Source organism: Thermobia domestica, chromosome 12 (genome assembly GCF_964235325.1).
Source record: "Thermobia domestica chromosome 12, izTheDome1.hap1.1, whole genome shotgun sequence".
NCBI classification, from domain to species: Eukaryota; Metazoa; Arthropoda; class Insecta; order Zygentoma; family Lepismatidae; genus Thermobia; species Thermobia domestica.
Genome location: NC_137465.1, coordinates 3,122,251 through 3,148,638, shown reverse-complemented (window position 1 = coordinate 3,148,638; position 26,388 = coordinate 3,122,251). Strand labels below are relative to the sequence as shown.

At 36.2% G+C, this 26,388-nt stretch overlaps 1 protein-coding gene across 2 annotated transcripts in view; it reads right to left on the bottom strand.

Moving 5' to 3' along the window:
• Positions 1-881: 881 nt before the first annotated feature.
• Dsor1 (mitogen-activated protein kinase kinase 1) overlaps positions 882-26,388 on the bottom strand; it is a 45,374-nt gene continuing 19,867 nt past the window's right edge. For both annotated transcript variants that reach the window (XM_081733390.1, XM_081733391.1), the window contains exons 4-8: positions 25,161-25,272; positions 21,045-21,221; positions 11,244-11,424; positions 4,705-4,886; positions 882-1,870 (exon numbers count right to left, since the gene is read on the bottom strand). In XM_081733390.1, coding sequence (XP_081589516.1) covers positions 1,766-1,870; positions 4,705-4,886; positions 11,244-11,424; positions 21,045-21,221; positions 25,161-25,272 — 757 coding nt within the window. In that variant the 3' untranslated portion in view covers positions 882-1,765. The remainder of the gene's footprint in view (positions 1,871-4,704; positions 4,887-11,243; positions 11,425-21,044; positions 21,222-25,160; positions 25,273-26,388) is intronic.

The following is a 26,388-nucleotide window of genomic DNA, read 5'->3' as shown; positions in this document are numbered from 1 at the left end:
TAACTCGTTTAGACAAGTACTTCCACATACAGTGGAAACTTTGGAATCTGAACTTAATCCGCGACTCAAAAGTCCGTTTTATTTCTACGACAATGTTTCCCCTTTAAAATAATAGAGACTGAATTAATCCGTTCCTGGGTTCTGCGAACTCCAATATTTTTAACAGGATTTTAAGATAAAATATTAATAAATAATAATAATATATGACTTAATAACTCGTGAACCACCCGACCGATCTCCATCCAATTTACAACATAGATGAGGTTTGGGCCTGGATATCATTTCACTAACTAACGGAATATATTACTGATTTTTCTTATTTTAACTCAGGGAAGTGGGTAATTGACGTTAATATTTAAATAAAAACGTAAGCAGCGCCAACCACACTTTCATTAGTTTCCAACGGCGAACTAAATAAAAGAAGGCCCGAGAATTGACACGAACAACGTGCTGAGCGTTCGGTTTCCAATACAAAATTTGCTCAAATTTTAGTTCGGATTCCCAGTTGTTCCCGAGTTCGAGCGTTCGGATACAGGAGGCAATACTGTATTTTCTTTCTGTATTATTTACACTTTCAATGTTTTTATACAAGGATTTCAGACGTTATTTAATATACATCAGTATATTCAATCCGCAAAAGAACACGACAGGGAATTCAGTTTGCCCCTGCGGTTTATCTACCTAGGTAAAGCTTAAAGATTTGGCTACATCCAAAATTGTTTTATTAACTTTGGATTAACAATGTGAAACAGAAAAAGTTTGATAACAATGCACGTTATTTTCGTCTATATTATTGACAGAGTAGGACGAAAAAGCCTGTTAAACAAGTGCTCTCTTAATATATTCCATAATAACAATATCAAATGAAAAAGGACAACATATTCTTATTCAAAGAACTTTATTCGGCCTTTTTTCAAGTCTTTTCTGTCTTCTGTATTTGTTGTCAAAAATTCTAAAAGCACTTTTTTTTTATTATATTGTATACTCTATAGATTTGTAACTACTCACATGTAGCACAACTTCAATTTCTTCTTTTTATCAAAATGTTAACAGCAGAGTCCTTTCATAGATTGCATGGAGCATCTATCTGCTATTACAATTTGACAACTACGGGAATTACACATTGTTTACATGTAATATTTCAGAAGAAAAATATACGTATATACAAGACTTCAAAATGAAATCTAACAATGTTTAACAATCATGTTCAATGATATTTTAACCAGTAAATTAATACCCTGCATCATCATTAATCAATACCAGTGTCACATTTTTTATTTGGCATGGAAATTACAATTTTAATTCGTCAACCACTGATTGTTTTAAAAATAGCTTTCTAATCTAGAATTTCTCTTTCGTGGAAGTTAGGTTGTCAAAAGACAAATTCAGACTTTTTTTCCTAATTGATTTGAAAGTTATTAACTTATGACTACATTTGTTCTGGAATGACTTCTTACTCTTTTTATCACAAATAAAATCTCACAATCCCCTCGTCTTCATTGAACGATAACATCAGATTGGAAAGTTGTTGGAGACGTGACTATAAATGATCCTAACAACACATAAAACATTTAAAGATATGCTTTGTGCAATACCTGCTTTGACAACTCATCCACGTGTCATCGAAGAGCAGTGATGCATTGGATGGACACCGATCTTCAATGTTTGAGCCAGTCTTCCTGTTGCGAGAGCATGATATACACAGAGAGACGAACAGCATTCCACGTAGGACGATGGGACTCACTTTTGTCTTCTTTGTTTGGCTTCATGAATCAGCCGTGGTATTGGAGGGTTCCATAATAATCGTCTTACACACCCAGCCAGCGATGTCTACCTTTTCCGCCTCCGAGTTCTTGATCCATTCGTGATTCTAGAAAAATCATCAAAGACAAGAATTTTAGGAATGATCAAAAAAATGCACCAAAAGACCGCCAATAATCTTCGCCAATAATTAGTTTTTGGATCAGAGGTTACAAAATTTTTGAAGAGCCCCTAAATCGAGTTTTCTTATTGTTTACGGAATAAGCACATCATACTGAGTTAAGTGATAGTTTGGGTTTGGCTACACTATATGTAGTTCTCCAGATATAAGGAGTACAAGAAAATTTTTGATTGAAATACATTGGATCTTTTGATCCAATAAAGCGGCATTAATAGATATCCAACATCAAAAGAGAACGCTGAAGAGCTCTAATATATTACTTCCTAATTTAGTTGTATTTGTTGATGTACTGCACTTGTACAGGGAAAATATATTCCAAGAATTTGCTTAAACAGTGTATATAAGCAAACGCCTATACAATAACTTTAAACGTAAAGTAAAACATTAGCAATATTACACAGCAGGGTGTCTACTAAATGTTTGATTTTAAATTCCAGCTTTTCCCAAGTCAATTAAAAAAAAAAGTTGTTACTGTTAGTATTCCCTACCAGAAGGTCAGTTGAGAAAAACGTGCAGTAATTGACAAAAGTAACCAGAGTTCTCACCTTTCACTAACGAGTGATTCATATCCCTTGAAAATATTAACTTTTTAATATTTTGTTTTTACTACGTGAAGAAGTTATAAAAGTTATTATTTTAAATTCTAGCCACATGTTAATTTACGATTACATGTTACTGCATATATTCGTCTAGGATGGTGAATGTCCAATATTTCATTTTTACAAATTTACTCATACAAAGATGGAATGGCTAGCAAAACAGAAATAGAGAAGTTACAAATTACAAAACAAAAATATTCTACTATATGCAGTGAAAAAGGTAACATTGAGAAAAATCCAGGTTTGTTGTTACATTCCAGGCTTTTTCCACGTCTTCCAGGTATAACAATGAATTCCAGGTTTTCCAGGTCAGTAGACACCCTGCACAGTAATGAAAGCCACGGCTTATATTCATGCAATAACTACTAAATTCCCAGCGATATCACGGCTCCTTTCTGATCCACCCTTCGTCTGAATCACCTATAATATCAGGGTTCCCAACCTAAATAGTCGAATTCACGGTTGGAATGTTTATACTAGGATCGAGGAACATATGACTCAGACGTGGATTCGCTGCATATTCATGACGCAAGTTCTTGTCAGTACGCTCATAACGTGATCATTTAATTATACAGTTTGTGAGGATAATAACATGGAAGTGGAACACGAACTTGAGAAAACCAGTAGACCTAAGAACAATTAAGTCAACGAAATAAAAAATTATGATGTATATTATTCCATAAGTTATATGAAAAATTATTTCCCCTTGAACAGCAAACGTGTGATAAAAGGATCGTTATTCAATGCGAATCAATCCATTAAGCTGAGATATTGGGAACTACTTACAGATATATTTCGTAAGCTAACAAAGTTCAAGGATGCCTTCAACCACGACTGTATTTTCATAAACAGGCGGGTTCTGAAATATTTTACAGAACAACACACAAAAACACCCCAGGATTTTACCTGGGTGATAGTGTTACAGTTATCGAAACTTGACTGGCATACGCTGCCCGAATTTCTTTCCATAATAATTCCACAGGAAATCACGGAAATCACCAACAATCTTTTTCATTGTAGAATAATTTTTTAAAATCAATACAGCTTATTGTATTCGTTCTTTTGTTGCTGATGACTACGTACCAATGACCATGTATCCCTCCTTCACAGTACAGGTGGAGTACTCCATCATGGTTTTGATAATCTCAATCTTTGTTAACCCTGAGAAGTGGATGCACACGAATGTAAAGCATAAAAGTTGACTGAGGCTGTCGCTTGTAACATGTTAACATAAGTCAACAACTGAATTCCCAGTGAATGTGCTAACAGTCGTTAATTCGTGAAAATGGAAAAGAAGCAACGACGTCAATGGGCCCTGGAAGATTTTTGAATTGAATTGACTGTTGTCGTATAATCTAGTCATGCAACATTGTCTTCATCTCTTCATTCACGGACTTGAACTCACGGTCAACTTAATATAATGTAATTGTGCTTGTGTGGGTGGACTAGAACAAATATTGTCTCCTCTGTCAGTTTACATGAAACTGGTGTCATGTTTGCTGTCATTATGCTCATAATAACAAGATCACTTTCTGATACCTTGAGTCTGAAGGCGGAACTGCTCAAGTCACTAACAGTATTTGTGAATTTCTCGTAGAATCTCTAGAGTCGTAACAACCGGCAGTGCAAGCACCAGGGCTCTCACACCCACTGTTTGAAGTTCGTATTAGTTAATACCGACTACCGACTGTTATTCATTTTGTGAATGTAAGATATTGTGTGTGTCAAGTTGAATGAGTGATGCAGCTCAAATTTAATGGCTTGCATAATTAGGTATATTGATATGCTGTGATAATTCGAGAATTCAATGCAATTCGTTTGATTGAAACTTAACCTGTTCTAAGGGTACTTTACTTGGATGCATTTGTCAGTTATGATTTGCTGCCACTGAATAACTAATTCTTTTTGTCTCTGCAATAGCTCTGTGGTAGAGTACCCAGTTCTGGAGCGCGAGGTCCCCAGTTCGATCCCACCTCGTACAAAGTGGGCTTTGTGGTTTTGTGATGGACAAACATCGTGCGCGTGGGTTTTCTCGGGATTATGTCATTTTCTACTATATATGGAAAATAATGAAAAGCTAAATTTAATCCCGTCAAGACACTCCTTCACATGAAACAATCTGTAACAGAACCTACACCATGTTCATTTCCTTTCCCAACTTACCATTAAAGTCTTAAGATCCGCTCTTTCAGAAGGGTTTTTGGCTAGACATCTATCCACGAAGTCCTTCATAGCTGCTGAAAAATATTGTGCAGGCAATCTCGGAGGAGGCTCGTTCACGATATAGTCTAGAAGCTCAAAAATAGCCATGGGACGGGGTCCATTGGCTCCTTGCAAATAACCACCTATAATAATAGTAAGAAATGTAAACGATTTTATTTAACTCCTCTAACATAAATTATGATTCTCTTATATTATTGATCCTCGAGATTCTTTTTTTAAAAAGAGACCATGTATAGTTACACATTATCTCTTCCACGGCTAAGAGATGGATCTTTTAAAATAGCATTTCTGGTACAATTATATGGGCGCATGAGAGGATGATTCAAATTAACAAAAAAAATAGCTACTTACCAATGAATCCTCCCTTGGAAAGCCAAAATATTTTTCAAACGTTTCGGATCTCAAAGCTGGTTCCGTCCTCAGTTGCAAGGTGAAAAGGATTAAAACGGATAGGAGGTAAAACGGTTGCAACTGAGGATGGAACCAGCTTTGAGTTACGAATCGTTTGAAAAATATTTAGGTTTTCCAAGGGACGATTCATTGGTAAGTAGCCAATTTTTTGTCAATTAGCATTTCTGGTACTTTATCCAATGAAATTATTGAAACTGATGAATGAATGAATGGAGTGCAATGAGCATAATCACATAAACTGAGCGAGAGAAAACGAGGTAGGAAAACTATCTAGATTCTACGCAGCTGGATTTTAGGGTGCATATTTTCACTGAACATTGTACAATCAAACTGCAGAGTGGTAAGTTTTGGAGGCAGGAAGGTAAATTCGGGAAAGCTGGAGGATGCGGCATCCTGTTTTCAGTGACTCATATGTATAGTAACGGACAAAAGTCTTTGATCAGGTAATGGCGACTGCTTTAAAACAAATGCAGAGAGTGAGCATTAAATCTGTCATATATGTAGTTTGGTGTGGAGAAGAAACAAACTTGTGAACCAAAGGTTTAAGAACAATTCAAGTTATGGATATGAACTATGCCAAAGATCACTGACTTATATCATGATAAAAGAATTACGAAAGAAGTTTTCACTCTACGAAATATAATGTAAAACTTTGTAAGAGGAGGCAAAGAAACCTGTAAACACACTAAAGACGAATCACTGCGTAGTGATCGTGGTTCAGTAGTCAAGGTGCTCGATCAGTACTAGTCTGGAAGTGCTCGGATCGAATCCACGTTGGGCCAGTATTTTTTTAAACTTTAAGATTTTTGGTGGCGATTGATCGGCGATGACACTTTTTTTTTTCAGAATTTGAATACTCGGATGTTTCAATACTTGAACTATCAAATCTTCAGGAATAATAATAATAATAATTACCTTGTACAAGATTAAAAGTTAGGAACTTATTATCGTTCAGGTCATACCATTACAAGCAGAAACGCGATATTTAGCCAGAATATTTCGATTTTGTTTCGTGTTGCCCACGAGAAAAGGAATTTCTCATCTCGTTTCTAAAATATAACAAACAAATTCGGGACGAGAATTAACATTTTACATTCGAGACGGGACAAGGCTAATTCAAATTATCGTCTCGCTTTGGAGATGAGAATCGAGGAGACAGAAAATGTATCGTAAACATTTCTCGTCTTGTCTCGATTCTCGAAATAGTGTATGTCCAGTCTTTAAGTAACAATTGCTCTGTAAACTGAATCTTATAGGCTTTTTGTTACTTTGTATTTCAGAGCTCATTCAATTATGGTCTATGTAGGTATTTTTGTTACTTTGTATTTCAGAGCTCATTCAATTATGGTCTATGTAGGTATTTTTGCAGCAAAGCTTTTATAATTACCTCTGCATATCCTAAAAGTTAGTTTATTATATGCCTTACTGTTCAATTATATTCAGTTATTTTTATTAAAACGTACAGTAGAGTACTTTCTACATGAAACTTTAGTGGAACACTTTCGTTTAAAATCTGGGTAGTTGCAGAGGTGCGTCTTGAAGGTACGGAACCCCCTTCCCGAAATCCAAACTTGGTTGTAGGTTTTGCCTAATTTCAGGACGAATTTAAAAATTTTAATACCATTAATAATAATAATAATAATAATAATAAAAAACTGTTGTGAATTTAATGGTTCCACCAGTTCTCGTCCAGTGGGCATTGTGCTGGACAAACGCCTTGTATGTAGGTTTTCTCGTGGTTCTCCTTCCTCCCACCTTCCCTATTCCAATATTTCATTCATTCTCATTAAGTCTTCTTTAGCTTAGCCTGCATAACCATTACTTAAAAAAATTTTTTAGGGCTCTTGTGATGTTGAAAGTAGGCAAGCAAATTTCACGTAAAAAGTAGGGCTACTGAACTCACAAGAGCCCTAAGAAAAATTTTTAAGTAGGATTACAGGTAACTGCATTAATGCAGTAGGATTACAGGTAAGTCCCTTATAGTCAGTCATTTGTGTGCATATATTCTTGATTGTAATGTGCACAGAAAAGTGGAAATCAGTGGATGATCTTACAAGGAGAAAGCCGACTTTGGTAAATGAACTTCGGGGCCATTTTTTGCAAGGTGATAGTGCTCATTTAAAGTGTTATATTATAAACTGGGAGTGCATAATAGTGTAACATAGCGGAAAAAACGTTTTCGACTAGCCGCATATATCGTACGATGCACAAAGTTATGAAGTGACGGCATGGCAGAGTCAGTAGCATCTGCGACTCACGTGCCAAGGGTCCCGCGTTTGATTCCCGCTGGAGTCATTTTTTCTTTTGTTTTTGCTTCAACCAATAAAGTAGCCATTTGTAACTACAAGTAAAATATTAATTCATTACGTTTATAATGAATTAAAACAATAGAAATATTTAAATCAGTTGTAAAATCTTTCATTGTTCCATGTTAACTAGCAACAAAATGTAATATATTTCGTAAATATTGATATCACGAGTTATATTACCAAAGTTGACGTGTAAAAAATGTTCTTGACGCCTCGTGTCTACATCTGTTGACAGTGGGAGAATTACAAGGGGGATGAGACGGAAATCCCCTTTGGTAATACTGGATGTTGGTATAACCCAAAAGAGATTTTTCCCTTATTCTCCTTGTAATAAGCGGCACAAATCTGTCTTCCACATTCGGCGTGGGAACGGGTACGACCGTTCCCATAATTCCTTTAAGCGATGTTCAAAACATTTATGAAGTTGAAAAACAATGCTGTGGAGGATCAGGGGAGCAGAGTTGTCTTCAATATTGGGAGATTAGCAGATTTGAGGCTTATTCTGGGGGAATATCAATTTCATCTTATTTTCCTTTGTGGCACTTGGACAGAAATATTTCTCCCCACAAAAAATTTCAAATCGAATTAATGGGGGACAGTCCCCCCAGTTCCAAGTTTAGAGGGGACATGACTGCCTCATCCCCCCGTGCCATTTACGTCAGTGCTTGTAATTCACAAACTGTCAATAGATGTAGATACGAAGCGTCACGAACACTTATTACACAACTATGGTAACCATAATATAACTCGTGATATCAATATATATTATCGAAATAGATTACATTTTATTGCTAGTTAACATGCAACATTGAAAGAGTTTACAACTGATTTAAATATTTCTATTGTTTTAATTCATTATAAACATATGGTGAATTAACATTTTACTTGTAGTTACAAATGGCTACTTTATTGGTTGAAGCAAAAAAATAAAATTGACTCGAGCGCGAATCGAACCCGGGACCCTTGGCACATGAGTCACAGATGCTACCGACTCTGCCACGCCGTTACTTGATAACTTTACGCATCGTACGATACATGCGTCGAATCGAAAACTTTAAGACGCTTTTTCTGCGCTATATTAGGCTATTGCGTTCCCCCAGTTTGTAATATGAACACTTTAGATGTGCACTATTACCTTGCAGAAAAATGGTCCCGAAGTTCATTTACCCAAGTCTGCTTTCTCCTTGGTAGTGTAGTTGGTGTTTAGCCTTTTGATTGATTTCCTCCTTAAGTGGCACCAGCCCGGTAGTTTTGTATAGTTGCGTGGTATCTACTTGAAACTGACTGAGAATTTGTCTGAGGTGATCGGCGTAGAATAGGGGAATTTGAGTTTTCTTCGAATTTAATTTCTAGCCTCCTTTTTCAGTAGCATTGATGGAAACCATTCATTTGTATTTCGAGCCTCCGCACTATGATGGGTGTGTTACAAGCTGTAGTTCAATACGTCGTGCCTTCCCCATATCTTACTGTCTCATACTTTTCAAGTGTCATTTACGTACAATATGTAGATGAGAGACATAACTGTGGAACCTTGTGACACTCCATTTGAATGTATATCTCCTCAGAGTTGTTACTCTTTGTAAGTAGATGCGTTATCCTGCCATTTAGAAACTTCATGATCCATCCTTTCCTTCTGAATATCGTTTGAGAGTCGCACTAATTGATTCATGGCGATTAAGTCGATTAGAAGCCCGTTTGAGTTGTGGAATTTGTGGGCATAGCTGCAATTATTTGTGTAGTCTGCATACCAAGATTTCTTCTTTTTTTTCTAATTTTCTAGCAGCTTAAAAAAAATATTAGTTAGGGCTATGAGGCGAGACAGTAATTGGTGGTGTTTCATGTGTTTTGTCTGGGTATTGCGATCATAATCAGGGCTACTGAAATTCCAAAATGAAATTTCGTGACTTTTTAGTGACCCTTTCTTTACCAAACCAATGTGAATAGTTTGAATGTCATCCAGGCTGAAGCAGTTATTTTTTCTCCCTTTTTTCTTATTTGACTCCTTGATTTTGTCTGTGGAGATTTTATTACAATAAATAAATAAGTCAGGTGAATATGTCTTGTTTAGCTCTACTTGTGTTACACTTTTAATGGTTTACGATATTCTTCATTAAGGCAGCTTTGAGTTGGACACCAATATGTTGTATGTTGCTTACAAGGGATTCTTCATTCTTTAATTCAGTTACTGTGCTGAAGATGTGGAGTTTTTTCTTCACCGTGGGTAGTCAGTTTTCCCCTCGATTGGCCCTGATGCAACTTTCTTCTGTTTCTAGAATTCTTCACAATTTATCAGGATTGCTTTTGTATAAACCCGATAGTGTTTCGCAAAAGTTATCGAATTCAATTTTATTTCTGTTGAGATTTCTTTAGTAAGTTGGTTAATAGTGTTTTGAGTTTCATTTGGGGACTTATTGAAAAGAAGAATCTTTTCGTTCTGACACTTGAGCTAACGCTTCCCGCTATGAATTTAGCCAAACCAAGCCAGTTTACCAGCTCCCTTCACGCTTCTTATGATCATGTTCTATTCTGTTCAAGGGTGTTCTGTTTCATAATTATAGCCGTTACCCCATCTGAGGTGCATCTATCTACTGACTGACTCGTACGGTCTAGGGTTTTGAGCCTGTAACTTATTGTGAGTTTGGTTTCATTTACGATTATAATGTCGATGTTATTATCCCCTGCATATCACAAGATTTACGTGACAGCAAGCAAGAAAGAAAGAGAGAGAGAGAGAGGAAAAAGCAAGATAAAGAAAGAAAGGAAAGAATGATATCAGATTTTAGAGTTTAGCGTCCCGGTCAGCAGCGAGGCTATATGTTACTTGGACCTACAATTGAACTTGACACCCCAACTGCATGAGCTTCCTCTGGCATTGAATCCGAGCCTTCCGCGCTAAAGGCACGTACGCTAAACATATAGCTGGGAGAGAGCTCTGAGTCTGTGACTGACGGTTTGTGATGCATGATTGATTGATTTCTTTATCTTTGCAGGATCATGTGTATTACGTGTGAAAGAAATCATATTAGATGGACCATTTACGTATTTTTAATGATTGTCTCTCCTATTTTCCTTCTAATTTGATCTAAGAGTACTTTGTACTTTGCTTATGTCGTTATGCTTTTTCCTCTTGTTCCTCTTATTTAAGTGTGAGCTGTGAGCTGTGGTGTCTCAGCTTGGGTAGCCCCTGAGTTTTTAACTAGATTTTCATACATTTTTAATGTATCTGAACGAATGACTGAACAGAGTAGGCAGTTAGTCTCCGTTTTGTTCCCTGCTCCCTTTCTGCCCCTCTTACACCCAAACATAAGTTATTATTATTATTATTATTATTATTATTATTATTATTATTATTATTATTATTATTATTATTATCATCATCATCATCATCTGAATAATGAAGCAACTATTAATAAGTTTTACTGATCTATTACTAGAAAACAATGTAATTTACATATCGCGTCAGATAACTTTATTTTTAGTGTTTTGTCAAAACGCTGATCAGATTCAAATTTGTTGCTTCCCGTTTTACTCTGTTTCCTATCTGTTAGCTTATTTTCACGATTAGACGTCTAGTTAAAGAAATTTTTTTAAAAAAGTGCGAAAGCTGGGAATCAAACTCCCACCTTTTCAGTCTCACTCGCTCAAATCACTTTTTCCTTCTTCGCCTTTTCATTTAACTTGCATCTAGTGGGAACATGGTGTAAAAAATAACAAAAAAAAAGTTTTTTTACCATTTCTTATATAACGTAAGCCACCTACCTTGAACTGGTGATCCTGGAATATCCGGATCTTCTGTTTTCTTTTTCCCAAAAATGCCTGCAAGTGTGTTTTCATCTGGCGGAGGAATAGGATACATCCCAAGAGCCATCTCCACCAGTGATAAGCCTAATGACCAGATGTCACTCTGAACGGAGTAGTGAGTGCCTTGCAATCGCTCAGGCTGTCAAATAAATAAATAAATATATTAATTAGATACTGAACAAAACTATTAACTCTTTTAAGTTCTAGTACTTTTAAAGCCTAGTAATATACAGGCACTAAAGCAGTGTCTTTATTATTTGATTATAAAAGTACCAATACAGTTCTTTACTTCGTTTTTTTCAGGTCTAGAGGCATTGTAGAACACGTTACGTATGGTTTCACGCCTTTCTGTATTGAGACATAGGTAATGATGACGTAATAAACCAAAAACAGAACTATTTTTTAGGCCTATTTTTATTATTATTTGGCAGGCTTACTTTTGCACCTAGAAGATTGAAATTTTGCACATTAAATGCACCCATTAGTATTTTTCATTTTTTTAAATTTTTTTTTATTTTTTATTTTTATCTCTGCGTTAACAAGGGAGAAGTCCAGAGGAGAACAAAGGTTTAAAAAAGTGGGATAATTTTTAACAAAATATATCTTTTTTCGCGATTTTCCCGCCTCAGATACATGATGGAGACATGTGAATGGTATTGTTTGAAAGGTTGGTCTATTCTGAAGAGAATGATGGACGAACCACGATCCTAGGATAAATAGGGATGTCTGAGGAAATTTTTACCTGAGATCCTGGGCATCTGGGGTGTTATGGGGATGATATTTTTTGACAAGCTGACTTTTGCACCTAGCAGATTGAAATTTTGCACAAATATTCAGTGCACCCATTAGTATTTTTCAGATTTCTGCGTTATACCAGGGGGTCCCCAGAAGGGGCAAAAGGATAAAAAAAAAAAAAAGGGCGGATGTTTAACAAAAATCCATTTTTCGCGATTTTCCCGCCTTTTCCCGCCTCAGATACATGATGGAGACATGCGAATGGTATCGTTTCAAAGTCTGTTTTATTCTGAAGAGAATGATGTACGAACCATGACCCTACGATACCTAGAGGGTCGCAGGAATTTTTTATATTACATCCGGGGTCTTTTTGAGTAAGCTGAGACATTATGGGGCTCATTTGTTAATATTTTTTTCGACCTTACTATTCAAGATAGAAGTTTGAAATTTTGTACATACATTTAGTACACCCCTTACTATTTTTCAATTGATTTTGAGATCTATGCGTTGACAAACGGGGGTCCAGAGGGGCTCAAAATTTGAAAAAAAAAAATCTTTTCAAAAAAAAATCCCAATTTCTCTCAAAATTTCCCGCCTCAGGGATATGATACGGAAATAAGAATGGTACCGTTTGAAAGAATATTTTATTCTGAAGAGAATGAAGTACGAACTATGATCCTAGGTTAAATAGGAATGATACTGCAGCTGCTTGACTGAAAGTCTATAATTTACCTTTAAAAAAAATCTGAACTTTAAAAGGGTTAATCAATCCGATAGTCATGATTATGGTAAAAACCTTTGAAAAACTACGGCCGGGTTGTCGGGAAATCTTCAATTTTACTCGTACAATTGGCGACATAGTCAGTTTCCTCAGGTTATTCCTTATTCCTCGAGCATTATCCAATTAAACAGACAGCTTCTAGAAGTAATCGACTACTTCATGAAGGAAAATTTTCTGTTCTCATCGGGTAGTATTTATAAATTTTATCAAATAACAGAGTAGAATAAGAGCATTTTGTTAAAATGAAACAGTTTATATCTCTACGACACTTTGATTAAACCAGACATATCCTACTCGTTGGATATGTGTTGGATAATGATCAAAAGCTACCTGAATAGTTGTGAGGACGGAGGAATACAGGACACAAACAGCTCATATCACTGGTACTTAGTAGCAGAGCATCCGCTCGGCACGGATGAGAGACCGTGTTTCGATTCATCTTTAGACTACTGATTTATGTATTCTTTCATACACATTGGTACTTATTAAAATCCAAACACCTAATAAAATTGATTTCTCACATTAGCATACATTTTAGGAAGGTTTAGCTAAATACAGTTACAAAGAATAACTTTTGTTTGGGGGAGGCGAATTGCTAGAGTCACTGTTCAGCAAAGGCAGGGAGACTAATCTATGTCTTTGGTTTACAGCAATTCCAATATATTTTTGTGTTATTCTAACAGTTTCAATCATGTTACAACTATTTACTTAAAGACATAAACTGACATACTTTCAACCAAATTATTGAAAAGCTAAGTGAAAATATTGTCCGTTGACTGTACCACTAGGAGCTTTCCTAAAGGGAAACAGTTCATTTAGGTACGTGTAATAGTTCCTTCAGTAGTATGTTACAACTATAAATTTTCCTGAAGAATAGAATCCAGAACATAGTTGAAGATACACTGTTTAGTTGCTAAAATTTATCGTTTCGTGTATATTTTCTCCTATGTAAATTAATGAGATTAATCACACAAACTACACTCCAATGTAATATTTAAAACAATGTGTATATTCAAGTATGTATGTACATATATATATCCTGATATCGGAATAAACACTCAAGCTTCAAATGACCTCACCTATAAATTATTAATTTGGAAAGAAGTTAAACTCACAAAACTGTTGTCTGGTATTTATTTGTCAATAACGTAACTACTAATCTTTTATGCAGCCTTAGTTAAATAATCCCTTTAGTTAAATAATTTCAGCAATCTGTGGCTAGATTTAAATTAAAGACCGTCTTCTAAATATTCACATGCTATTCAACTTTTTTTTCCCCCATAAAACATTAAAGTTTTTTTCAATTCTTTTTTTAACTTCTTAGTAATCGCCTTTCTAAATATTTGCTTAAAAACTTAAGGATAATAACTATACACAAATAAAATAAAATATACAACAACACGTAAATATGTGCTATTTTAATTATAATAATTTACATATATAACTACGTGCTTAATTAAAACCGTCATGCTGTAAAAGCGTAATTCCTATTTTCAATTTAAAACTGGGTGAAACTAGCGAGAATTGGTTTCTGAAATTATTTCAGTAAACAAATGAAAGGCAATGAAAAACTGGTTAATAGTGATGAGTATATTTTAAACTTCTCGTAACTTTATTTACATTAAACATTAATTACAATGAACAAAAAGTTTTATTTATTTTTTTTTTATTATTATTTTAGTAATGTTTAGTAATGTGTCGTCAGTTAAAAAAGGTTGAGAAGCACTCATTAAATTTGTCAGCGGCCCTTCCCAAGCTATATTTCTAAACCTCTTAGATGGGCTTTTATGTAAAACCATTGTTTTCCGTCTAATATCTCACTTTGCATTAATTTCTTTAACCAAATATTGTACACTTCTAGTCACAAAAACATAGACTGACTTTCAGAGACTAAACAATAACTCTAGATCCTTAAGGATTCCCTTTAGCCCTTTAGGTCTAGATCAGCTTTTCCCAACCTGGGGTCTGCAAGACGATCTCAGGGGGTCCGCAAGCCAATCTGAGAAAGGCACACACAGTGGTGAGAAATACACTATTGTAAGTTAATGATCGAATTAATAATAAATCAATTTGCCAGCGGTATTTTTTTTTTTTCGACAGAGCCAAAAATAGTATAGAGACTGATGTACGTGTTTGTAATATATCTTCAAACGAAAATCTTTGACAAATAGGTGATTCCAAAAGGAAAGAGGGAATGAGAAATTCTTACTCGGCATTCTTTAATTTGTCAAAAACCCTTGACGAAGCTATTTTCTGTGGTCCACAGTTTTGTATATGTACTGGACATATTTATTTATTTATATATCTGAAAGATCTTAGTCAAGGTGTCCGGCCTCAGGTATGAAACCCAAGACGAAGAAGCCATCATACTACTCTAACATAAATATACCACTGCAAAGCAAACAAAAATACTCACTTCCACACCCATATTTTATGGTATACGGACAAAATCTCGCGGCCGAAACATCGCCGCCCAGAATCTCGCCGGCCAAAACCTCGCGTGGCCAAAACCTCGCCGCCCAAAACCTCGCGGGACAAAATCTCGCCGGGCCAAAACCTCGCGTGGCCAAAACCTCGCCGCCCAAAACCTCGCGGGACAAAATCTCGCGTGGCCAAAACCTCGCTGCCCAAAACCTCGCCGCCCAAAACCTCGCGGGACAAAATCTCGCCGGGCCAAAACCTCGCCGTGAATGAAACTTTTCTTTAAAATTAACCCAATGTGTTTCCTAATATTCAATTCCACATTACAAATAATAATAATAATAATAATAATAATAATAATATACAAAACATCGGGCTTTCTCGGGTTATTCCCGTTTCCTCCCACTTTTTTTATTCGATCATTTCCTTCATCCTTGTCATCTACGTCTCCTTTAACCTATAGGACATAATCAAGGGACGTCGTAAAAACTCATATATTGTTTCATATTTTCATAAATATTATTAGATTTTTGTTAAAATTTTAAGTTTTTGGATGTTCCAAAGTTCACGAAACTAACCTCGTTAGTTGTCATTACTTTCCTTATGCAGACTTTCTTTCCCTATAACCAGTTTAAAAACATCCTGTCGCCCTACCTTCACATTGTAATCCTCTAAGACAGAAATAGAATTTTCATATGGTATCGCGGGACTTGGTCAAATACCCGTGATACTTCTTCTGAAACAGCGTCTTTTATACCGTCATCCTTATCATCTGTTGGAACATTTACATTTTGGTCAGGCGAGATTTTGGGTATGGCGATATTTTGGGGCGCGAGGTTTTGGTCCGGCGAGATTTTGGCCCGCGAGGTTTTGGGTGGCGAGGTTTTGGCCAGGCGAGGTTTTGGCCCCGCGAGATTTTGGCCCCGCGACGTTTTGGGCGGCGAGGTTTTGGCCAGGCGGGGTTTTGGCCCGGCGAGATTTTGTCCCGCGAGGTTTTGGGCGGCGAGGTTTTGACCAGGCGAGGTTTCGGCCTGGCGAGATTTTGGGCCGCGAGGTTTTGGGAGGCGAGGTTTTGGCCAGGCGAGGTTTTGGTCCGCGAGGTTGTCGCCGCGAGGTTCTGGCCGCGAGGTTTTGTACCCAAACCATATTTTATATAATAATGGGGAAGAAATATAAATACTAACCATGTACATTGCAAGGGGTCCTTCACATGTATTGTAGACTCTAAAGGGGGTCACAGTGTGGAAAAAGGTTGGGAAAGGCTGGTCTAGACCATTTTCCCTGCATTTCTGTCATAGTCAGGAGTGGAAATTATGCGATAATTTGGTTGCAAATGAACAAACCAGCTACAATACAGGATATTACAGTAATTTTAAGACGCAAATTTGATACATTATTATTATTATTATTATTATTATTATTTGTACAAATAATAAAAGTATATTATTTATATTTTTAATCTAGAACGATTTAAAGAGCGATGGAAGTAGGGAAAAATATTGTAAGTACAAACGGGCTACAATGACTATCTGCTTCACGCGATTTGCTAATTGTTTCGCTGCAAATTCCAGTGTTTTCGAAACATCCTTTATCTTCCTTGAAGCGAAAACTAAAGGGTAACTTACAAAGAACCCATCGAAATCAGCAGGGTAAAAACAACAATATTTGAAATCATTCTGCTGTTTTCTGATATAACATGACTCATCTGACCCGTCTTTTGCATAGAAGGTTGAGAGTAAACTGGTGTCTTTTGTTTCTAAAAAGGATTTGAGATTTTAACACAGTAAGATCACATTTTCTTGTAATATCAATAACACAATCTGGCAGAAAATAAATCAAAATCTGAATACATTTTGCTAAGGCGAATTGATTTTCTTTCTTTTTTTCTTTTTTTTTTAAGTTGGGCTCTTAAAACAAATATATATAAATAACTTTCTTTCTCCTCTCCCTCATATATAATCAGAAAAACAGATAAAGATTTTTGGAATTTATTTTCTATCAAATCCTTTAACAAGTAACTCTGTAATTAATATTTAAAATAAATATACAAATACGATGAGAAGAATTGTTATTTTTAAAAAATCTAATGATCTGTTAGTTATTTCTATCTCTGTGCGTGAAGACCCTGGTTTTTATGGTGGACAAACAACATGTGTGTGGGTGTTCTTGGGAGTTCTGTCGTTTCCTTCCACTTTCTTCATTCTTCCATTATAATCCAGTATGGGTGTTCTTGGGAGTTCTGTCGTTTCCTTCCACTTTCTTCATTCTTCCATTATAATCCATCTCATTATCACGGTTCTCTTTGGTCTCAGTGGAACGTTAAACTAAACAAAAATCTTTTATTTTTAAATCCCCCCACCCTTCCTCAAAAAGGCTAAATTTCATGGCAAATCTACCTTCTGGCAGGAAGAGAAATTTGGATATTTAAAATACAAGAATACAGCTGATGATTCATTATGCTAAAACAACTCTTTCGCATTTTAATAATAATTAATAGTATCTGACAACTGAAAGAAAGATACGATTCTTGTAACAGCATTCCTTATTAGAATTTCAGTTGGTTACATTTATGCATATTTACGTCACTAGGTACTTAGCGATTCCACGCGCCGATAAAAAGAATGAAAAAAAAAATGCATCAAAAGATTGCAATCTTGACCAATAATTAGTTTTTGAATTGGGGGTCACAAATTTTTAAAGGAACCCTAAATAGAGTTTTTTTTTTTTTTTTTTTTTAAATAACGGAATTTGCACATCATACGAGTTAGGTGATAGTTTGGATTTGACTACACTATATGTAGTTCTCCAGATATAAGGCCTACAACAAAATATTTGATTGAAATATAATGGATCTTTTTGATTCAAAAACATATCGATTAGATAGCTAGTAATATACTTCTTTTCATACTTTCACTTTATATCCACAGTCACCACCACGCAGCGAGTAAGCAGACTTTGAAGTCATTTAAATCCCAGACTTAAATGAACGTCTAGCTAAGTGTTTCCCTTGATATCGCAATATCTATGACTTTTACATCTCAAGAGATCCAGGAAACGACTAACAGAATTTTCTTGTTAATTACTAATTTCCACAAAAATATTTTTCATTTCCTGCTGGCAGCATTATACTCACCCGATATTAATATTCTTTGAATGTGTTTCATTACGAGTAAATAAATACATGATTATGTATGCTTCTGTATTATCAAACACAAATAGACCATTGCAAGCATATACATTCACTGTCTTGAAAGAAATAAAAAAGAAACCTAAATGATATAATTAACCTGATAGAGCCAATGTATTTATCGCAGCGAAAATCTTTTTAAAACCCATTGCTGCTTTCATTTTCAGTTGCTCCAAGCACTTTACTGGAAAACTTTGAAATGAAAGATGTTATTGAGCTGAAACGTGACCAGGTTGTCCCATATCAAACAGTATATTTTTGAGACTTACTATTTTCACATTTCTTGATGCAAGCATAAATTTTCTGGAAATTCCTGGAATGCCAGTACAGAAATGAAGTTCCACGATTATGCCCGTTAGACTAAGGGAAACGATGATTAACCCATTAGTGCATAACGTCCCATAAATTGTACACTTAAATATGGCGGATTATTTGAAAGCGAAATCATTTGCTGCATGCCGAAAAGTTTTTTTAACCTGATGTACAGACCTAAAGTAACTTAGTTCACTCACATTCTGGCAACTCTGGATAGATTTCTTGTAAAGAAGAGAAAATGAATTCCTGCAGTTCTGCTGAGTCGCGCACGGGGTAAGTAAATTTCCTTTATTTTAGATTCTATTTCGATTTATTTCTTTACATTAACTTTATTGTAGAGTCGAATATCCTTAAAATGCAATCAATATTACATAATGGGTAGAATTGAAATACTATGAATTACACAATATGAAATATTTGGTTGTCCAATAAACTGGACGAGACGCTTGTTTGCTATAGATTCATTGGTTCGTTTCATTCAAGAGATAGCATTGTTTCGTTTCCAGCAGTTACATTTTTCTTCCAAGGAAGCAAGACTAACCTTATCTTCTGTAATTCTTAAAACATAAAGACAACTAATAAACAACATACTTTTATGACAGTGTTGCCATAAGTTGATTACTCAAATTCTCCGGCGTATTCAATATTTACTAATAGCCAAATCACAATATCATATTTTACTGAAAGAAAGGTGTTACACTAGGAGTTGCCATGTGAATGGGAAGTTTTATACTTAGTGTTACATAAGAGCGTAACATTTAGCGTTACGTTCGAGTGTGCCACAGTTTGTGTAACCCTTTTCTTTCAATAAAATGTGATCGTGTGATTTTGGCCATAATTACAAGGAGTTGAGTTGATTTTGAGTTTAACGTCCCGTTCAGCAGCGAGGCTATATGAGACGTGGACCTACTGATTAACGTGGAATCCGAATCACACGAGCTCCTGCCGGGAATCAAACCTGGGTCTCCCACGCCAAAGGCGTGTACGCTAACCGCTTAGCTACAAAGGAGCTGCATAATTACAATGAATTTGTATATTATATTTGTGCATATTGATTGATGTATTCGACTCATTACTTTTATTTTTTCAGCATTTTTTTAATCTATGCACGAAATACTGGCGGTATTAGAGAAAGATGAAAGGGAAGAGGAGACACCTAATGAAACTGAAGACACCAATGAAGATAGTAATCGATCGGACGATGAACATGAAGGAAATTTGGACCATCTTAGGCGAAGACAATGAAAATTCACTCCAGTGTGACAACGTTTTAAGGAGTTCTACTTCGAATAAAGAACAGTCCCAGAAGAGTAAAAGAACTAATAGGAAAGACTTTATTGAAAAAACAAATGGTACAGCTTCATATCAGGGAAAGCAGTTTTCCAACCCCCTTGTCAATGTTCGATACGATGGACTGAATCATTGGCCACAAGAAATAGATAAAGCGCAGCGACATGCAAATGAAAATTGTACAGGAAGAGCAAAGTTCAGTGCTCAAAGTGTAAAATCGGACTACACCCAAAGCGTTTTCTGGAGTATCACGTGAAGAAGTAACCGATTACCCAAACTACTGAATCCAAGTCAAGAACTGATTTTTTTTTTTTTTTTTTTGTCTATAACGCTTTGTTTGAATAACAATGCCAGTAGTATAGTTTGTATTATTGTAAACCAAGAATACTTACTGTATTACTCAAGAGTAAGATAGACAATATTACCGAAGTTGTCAAAAGTATGTATCTAAAATATGTTATATAGTAATTATGTAATATACAGTATATATTACATAATTACTATATAGTAATTATAGCGTTCAATATATTAGACACCCCCTTCCCCCACTCATAGATAGCGTACAATGATAACTTCTGATTTGCATTATTTGGACATATAAGTGCCAAGTTCTATCAAGAAAATATTTTAGAACTTACTTATAAACTTTATGCACTAATGGGTTAAGGAAAGTGAATTATGGAAAAAATAGATGGAATCAGAATGTGGGAGGAAATAGTACCCCGAGAAAACCCACGAACACGAAGTTGTCCAGCACAAATTTATTTAGCCGGGAATCCAACCTGGGACCCCACGCACTATAGGTAACGCTTTATCACTGACTCACCGTGCCCGCAAAAAATGCCAGTAGAGAATCCATAGTGAATTTCCCATTGCTTTCTTCCGCTAGCTATGTGATAGCAATGATTTATATACTGGAATTTGTAAACCTGTTCAATTACACTGGCTCGCTTAACGAAGTTTTAATGAAATCATGAGAAAAGTGCCTGTCATTTAAGAGTAACTGTTCAACGTCTAAATTAATACTTGCCGACATGTAACTTCTTGTTCCCACGAAAGAATTGGCCATGGAATCAATCAATTGCCCAGACACACCAAAATCACAGATTTTGATCTCTCCTCTGCTGTTCACCAGAATGTTGCTTGGCTTCACATCACGGTGCATTATGGCATGTTTATCCCTTAAATAGCTCAAACCTTTCAACACCTGAAAAAGAAATCCAAAACTTACATTATGTCCGAAGACACAATGAATGTTACATGCCTCCAAATATGTCACACTTAACTATTAGTTTGTTTCAGTAAAATATTATTCCAATAAACAACTGAATTGAACTATATGTTTTTAACAACTGATATATATATATAGTTCAGTTGTAGAATGACCTATCAGTTTATTTGTGCAGGGTGAGGCAAAAATCCAGCACCACCCTTGTATTTTTGAAACTTGTTTGAGGAAAGATGACAACACTTTGGATGTAGGTAATTAGGGTGGGGGCGCACCAGATGGTGCCATTTGGCATCATTTCAGCCATCTTGAAATCCACCATTTTAAATTCACGTCTAATATGAGGCAACAGCAACGGCAGTTGCAGGACCCTTGGTGAAAAGTCCGAAACGCAGTACTAGACGTTTAACTGCAGTTTCAAGTGTAAGTCAGAAATCGATACTCCGTGTGTTACACACAAACAAGATGCACCTATACAAACTAACTGCGAAGGATGACGCAGATAGGAGAATACAATTTCCAGAATGGGCTGTGATGAAGTGTATCGATGATCTCACAATTTTCTCTTAGTGTGTTGTTTAGTGATGAGGCTCTGTTCTATATGAACGGCAGAATCACTGTTATTAGTTAGATATAAAACCCAAAATGGGCAGATGCTTTGAGGATAATTATAACGGAAAAGGTTGTGGTATATAAAATACTCGTATTATCGATCCATTCTTCATTTGGAAACCTAAATGGGGACAGATATCTTGACATGCTGCGGAAACAGGTGTTCCCATCACTGCTGAACCCAGAAGGTGACTTCCCTGCCTTTTTCAACAAGATGGTGCGTCTCCTCACTACGCAATGTGTCAGGGCGTGGTTGTATGCACTGTTTCCGGACCACTGGATTGGACGTAGAGGGCCAATTGAGTGGTCTCCCCGTTCGCCCGACGTGGCATCCTTAGACTTTTTATCTGTCAGGCCATCTCAAAGCACTTGTTTATAAAGAAAAAAATCACTGATCTCTGACACCTCGAACAACGAAACAGATACACTTGTGACTGTGACGACAGAAGTGTTATGCGTCCATCGAGACTGAAAAAAAAAAAATCTTGCATTACGTGTAGCACAAACGGAGAACACAGAGCGCTTCTTGTAGGATCCCACATGCAATGTTTACTTCACAAAATTTCATTACTAATTGAAGTTTGGTGAAAATAATTTCAGATTTGTATTTCGGTGAAATTCTAGCTTCCTTTCCATTTGAAATATTAGACTTGAATTCAAAATGGCGGATTTCAAGATGGCTGCCATGATGTCAAATGGTAGCATCTGGTGCGCCCTCACCCTAATTACCCGCATCCAAAATTTCAGCATCTTTCCTCAAGCCATTTCAAAATTAAACGGGCGGTGCTGGAATTTTGTCTAACCCTGTACTTTAGTTCCTAATGAACTGAATCTCGCTATATAAAAATAAAGATTTAACTGAGAAACCAGTCAAGTAGCAGCGATTCAATTTTACTCAGTATATAAATATGAGATTTTTAAATGTGTCCTTTTTGAGATATTTCAGATTGAACGTAGATATTCGAAAATTCCCAATATTTGAAGACCCATAACCAAAAACAGGGTCAACCTCTTACGTACTAATCAAGTTCTTTTAGGAAGTACTATAGCACGAAGCCTATATCTGGATAAAAATTAACAGTATAACAGTAGGACTTATTTTCATCTTTGAAAATTTTAATTTCAAAAATGACACTCTGTGTTAGGTTTGAAAGTACATTGAACATAAAATGATGAACATTTAACTCTTCTATTTTTTTCAAAACAATATCTTTAAAAATCATGCAACTACGGCGTATACCGCAAACCTCTGTAAAATGCTAAATTTCCTTACGCACTTACTTAAATGGCAACTCAGAGAAAAAAAAATGAATGAATGCTAGTTTTTAACCCTCTAAATATAGTGCAACTTTGTATACAAAAATCAAAATATAATAAATTTTGTCAGTACCCATTTAATCTGAAACTGGATGACTTGAAATGGATTGACCTTACTTGAAATCATATCGCCAGAATATCTCTGAATTTTATCAGGAAATGAAACGAGGGTTAGGAGTTAGTGTCTTCGTTTTAAGACAGTTTTGTGAAGAGCCTTGATGCCAGTCCAATGGATTTCTGAAAGGCCTGCTGAAAGAACGTCTCCAACACTAGCCTGTGGAAAGCTTCCAGAGAATAGTGGGACCAAATTCTTTTTGGAATGATGACCGTGTTTCACCGCTGTCTGCTCCAAAGGAAACGTCGATGTCGGGCGACAGTCCCCAGTAATAGGGTCAAATAGAATATAAAGGCTGGTGATGGTGAGGTTTCTCGTAAGGTATATACCCTTCAAAATCAGTTCGATATAAACCGAACAACCTTCTCGATTCAAGAAATCGAAAATAACACTAAAACGTCTCTGTATAATTATTCAGTAGTTAGAAAACATAAGTTGGTGAAGCAGGTTTTGTTCGATTTGTTCCCCCATTCTCAACGAATATGCTTCCTAGTTACTTAAGTCAAAAGATTAGATGAACTGAGTAAAAATGAAAAGTATATAAAAATATACTGAGTGCTCACTGAATTCTGACCATCCCTCCACACAAAAAATTGTGGCTAGCACTCGAGCTGATTACATGACCACTCCGACTGGTAGTTTTGCAGAGAAGGGACATACTCGAGGCTACATGTTGGCAGACAGCACATTGTTACAATGGGAGGTGGGCAGGATTTATCTGCATTTTAATAGGGCATGATTGTGGGTACCCGAACAATAAGTGCGTCAATAATCCAGACAGCAATATTTGTAAGATGCGTCCGAACCTGAGTAGTGAAGGTGTATAAGGAGTGGGAAGAAAAGGGGGTAACGGTCTCCAAGGGACGGAACTACAAGGGTACACGGAAGTTCAACACGTGAGGTGAGCGTCCTGTCAAACAGCTCGTGACAGCCAAACGAACCATCAGTGTCCAGAAATTACGTGACCAATGCAACGGTGGATGCACAACACCTACACCTCACGTAACTACACGGCGTATACTGGCACGCATGCAATTTCACAACACACGACCCACTCGTCACCCACTCCTTACGATTATCGGACCATGGATGGTTGGAAAAGAGTGTGTTGGTCCGATAAATAACGGTTTGTGCTACTCCTTCCGGACGGGCGTGTGCATGTGTAGCATATGGATTGACCCCCTAACTCACCAGAATTTAATCTTATCAAACAGATATGGGATGTTGTGGAACGAGCTCTTCGCACCATGAATCCTACACCGACATCTGTGCGCTCATTGTGGGGTGCCTTCAGAAATATATGGTGTCAGATCCCCGTGGAACATATTAGTAACTACCAGAATTCATGCCACGCCATGTCCAAGCCGTCTTCTGAGCAAAACGTGAACCAACAAAATATTAAGTGGTCACAATTCAGTGCGCACTCAGTGTAAAAGTCCTGAGTAGTGTTTTGTATTTACTAAAATACAAAATCAAGGAGAGACATTATATTATTCTTTGATTTCTAAAATAGCCTAATAAAAAAAAAAAAATCCTACGGAAAAAGCCAATGAGTACCATTAAGGATGTTGTGCTCATCTCTGCAAAGTAGACACATCCATTTCACATCCATTGAGCACAAAAAGTAAATTATGCTTCTGTAGAGTTCTATTTAATTTCCTTGATTAGCCGAGATGATTCCAAATTCAGAACAAGGTGCTGTTCCCTTATGTAGTAAATAAACGAAAAACACACACACACACACTACAAGTATAATGATCATACCACAATCACAGTATATTAAGAAGAAAGCTATTCAAACTACCACAAAATCTTATATACAGAACAGTAAAGAACAGAATCAAATTTCAAATTATTTATCTATGGACACTTACGGCACATGTAATTTTAGCCAGAATTGGCTCTGGTATTCTTCCAACTTTCTTCAAAATGAGGTCGAGGGAGCCTCCATCCATGTACTCCATGCATATGCTGATCTCTCCATCACTGGAAGAGGCAAAATGTATTCAATAAGTATAATATTTAAGAGGTAAGCATATACACAATATTTGGAGAAGTACAGCGAAATAATCAACATTCTGAAACATATAATATTGAGAGGAATATTTTTATTTTCACCGCTTTAAAACCTATATTATTTCTCTAAAATATCTGATATAAAATATTTCAAAAAATGCAAATGTAAACACGAAACAAAACAAACTAACTGCGGCACAGGAGTGACTGGTTGTAGTCCAACTCGAAATTGAAGTCTGGACTCAAAAATAAAAATTTCTTTCTCAAACGAACAGTATGAACAGGAGGCAGCAAAAGAAAGAATGTATATTTTTTATAGGAGTCAATCTTTCCTAATTCTTCCGTTTAGTATGCATCGATTATTATTGTTATTCGGTTTGAACGAAATTAAGCTTTTTAAGGAATTAGGAATTAGATTTCTGAGGTGTCGGCTTCTACGGTCATTTAGCCAGTCACGTGTATGAGGGATGACGTCCCTCGATAAGCAAAATATCCAATGAAAGGAAAGGAAGCGATCAGGGATTATTATATTAGGTACCATCCCGGCATTTGCCTCGTATGAATGAGGGAAACCCAGAAAAAACGTCACTCAAGATAGCTGGCATGAAAAAGCTGTTACACTTTTTCGACCGAGTGTACCGGAATCGAACCCTGGACAGCTCGCACCAAAGGCGAGAGCGTTGGCGACTACGCTACGCGGGATCACAATCTTTTTTAAGGAGCGCGAGCTATAGAACAAAATTTTAGTAGTAAACAAATGAGTATCGTTTTAAACCTGTAATCTTCCAAACTATACGAATTCAATATTAAAACAAACCTTTAATTTCCGGTTGCAAAATAGGCATACTATAGTAATCTAAGAGATGAAACCTGTTCATCTGACGCTGAATCGATTCCAAAAATTCGTTTGTCGCAATTACTGATTTCGTTCTATTTTGATTATCGCTGAAACTAGGAACGGTTGATGTCTTCCGGTTTTATCACTTCCGGTTTGAATAGAGGGCAGGCGAAGGAGATGGAACCTACCCTTGCGACATTGAATCGATTGCAAAGACAACAACTCGGTCTATTATAGTTTTTGCCCTA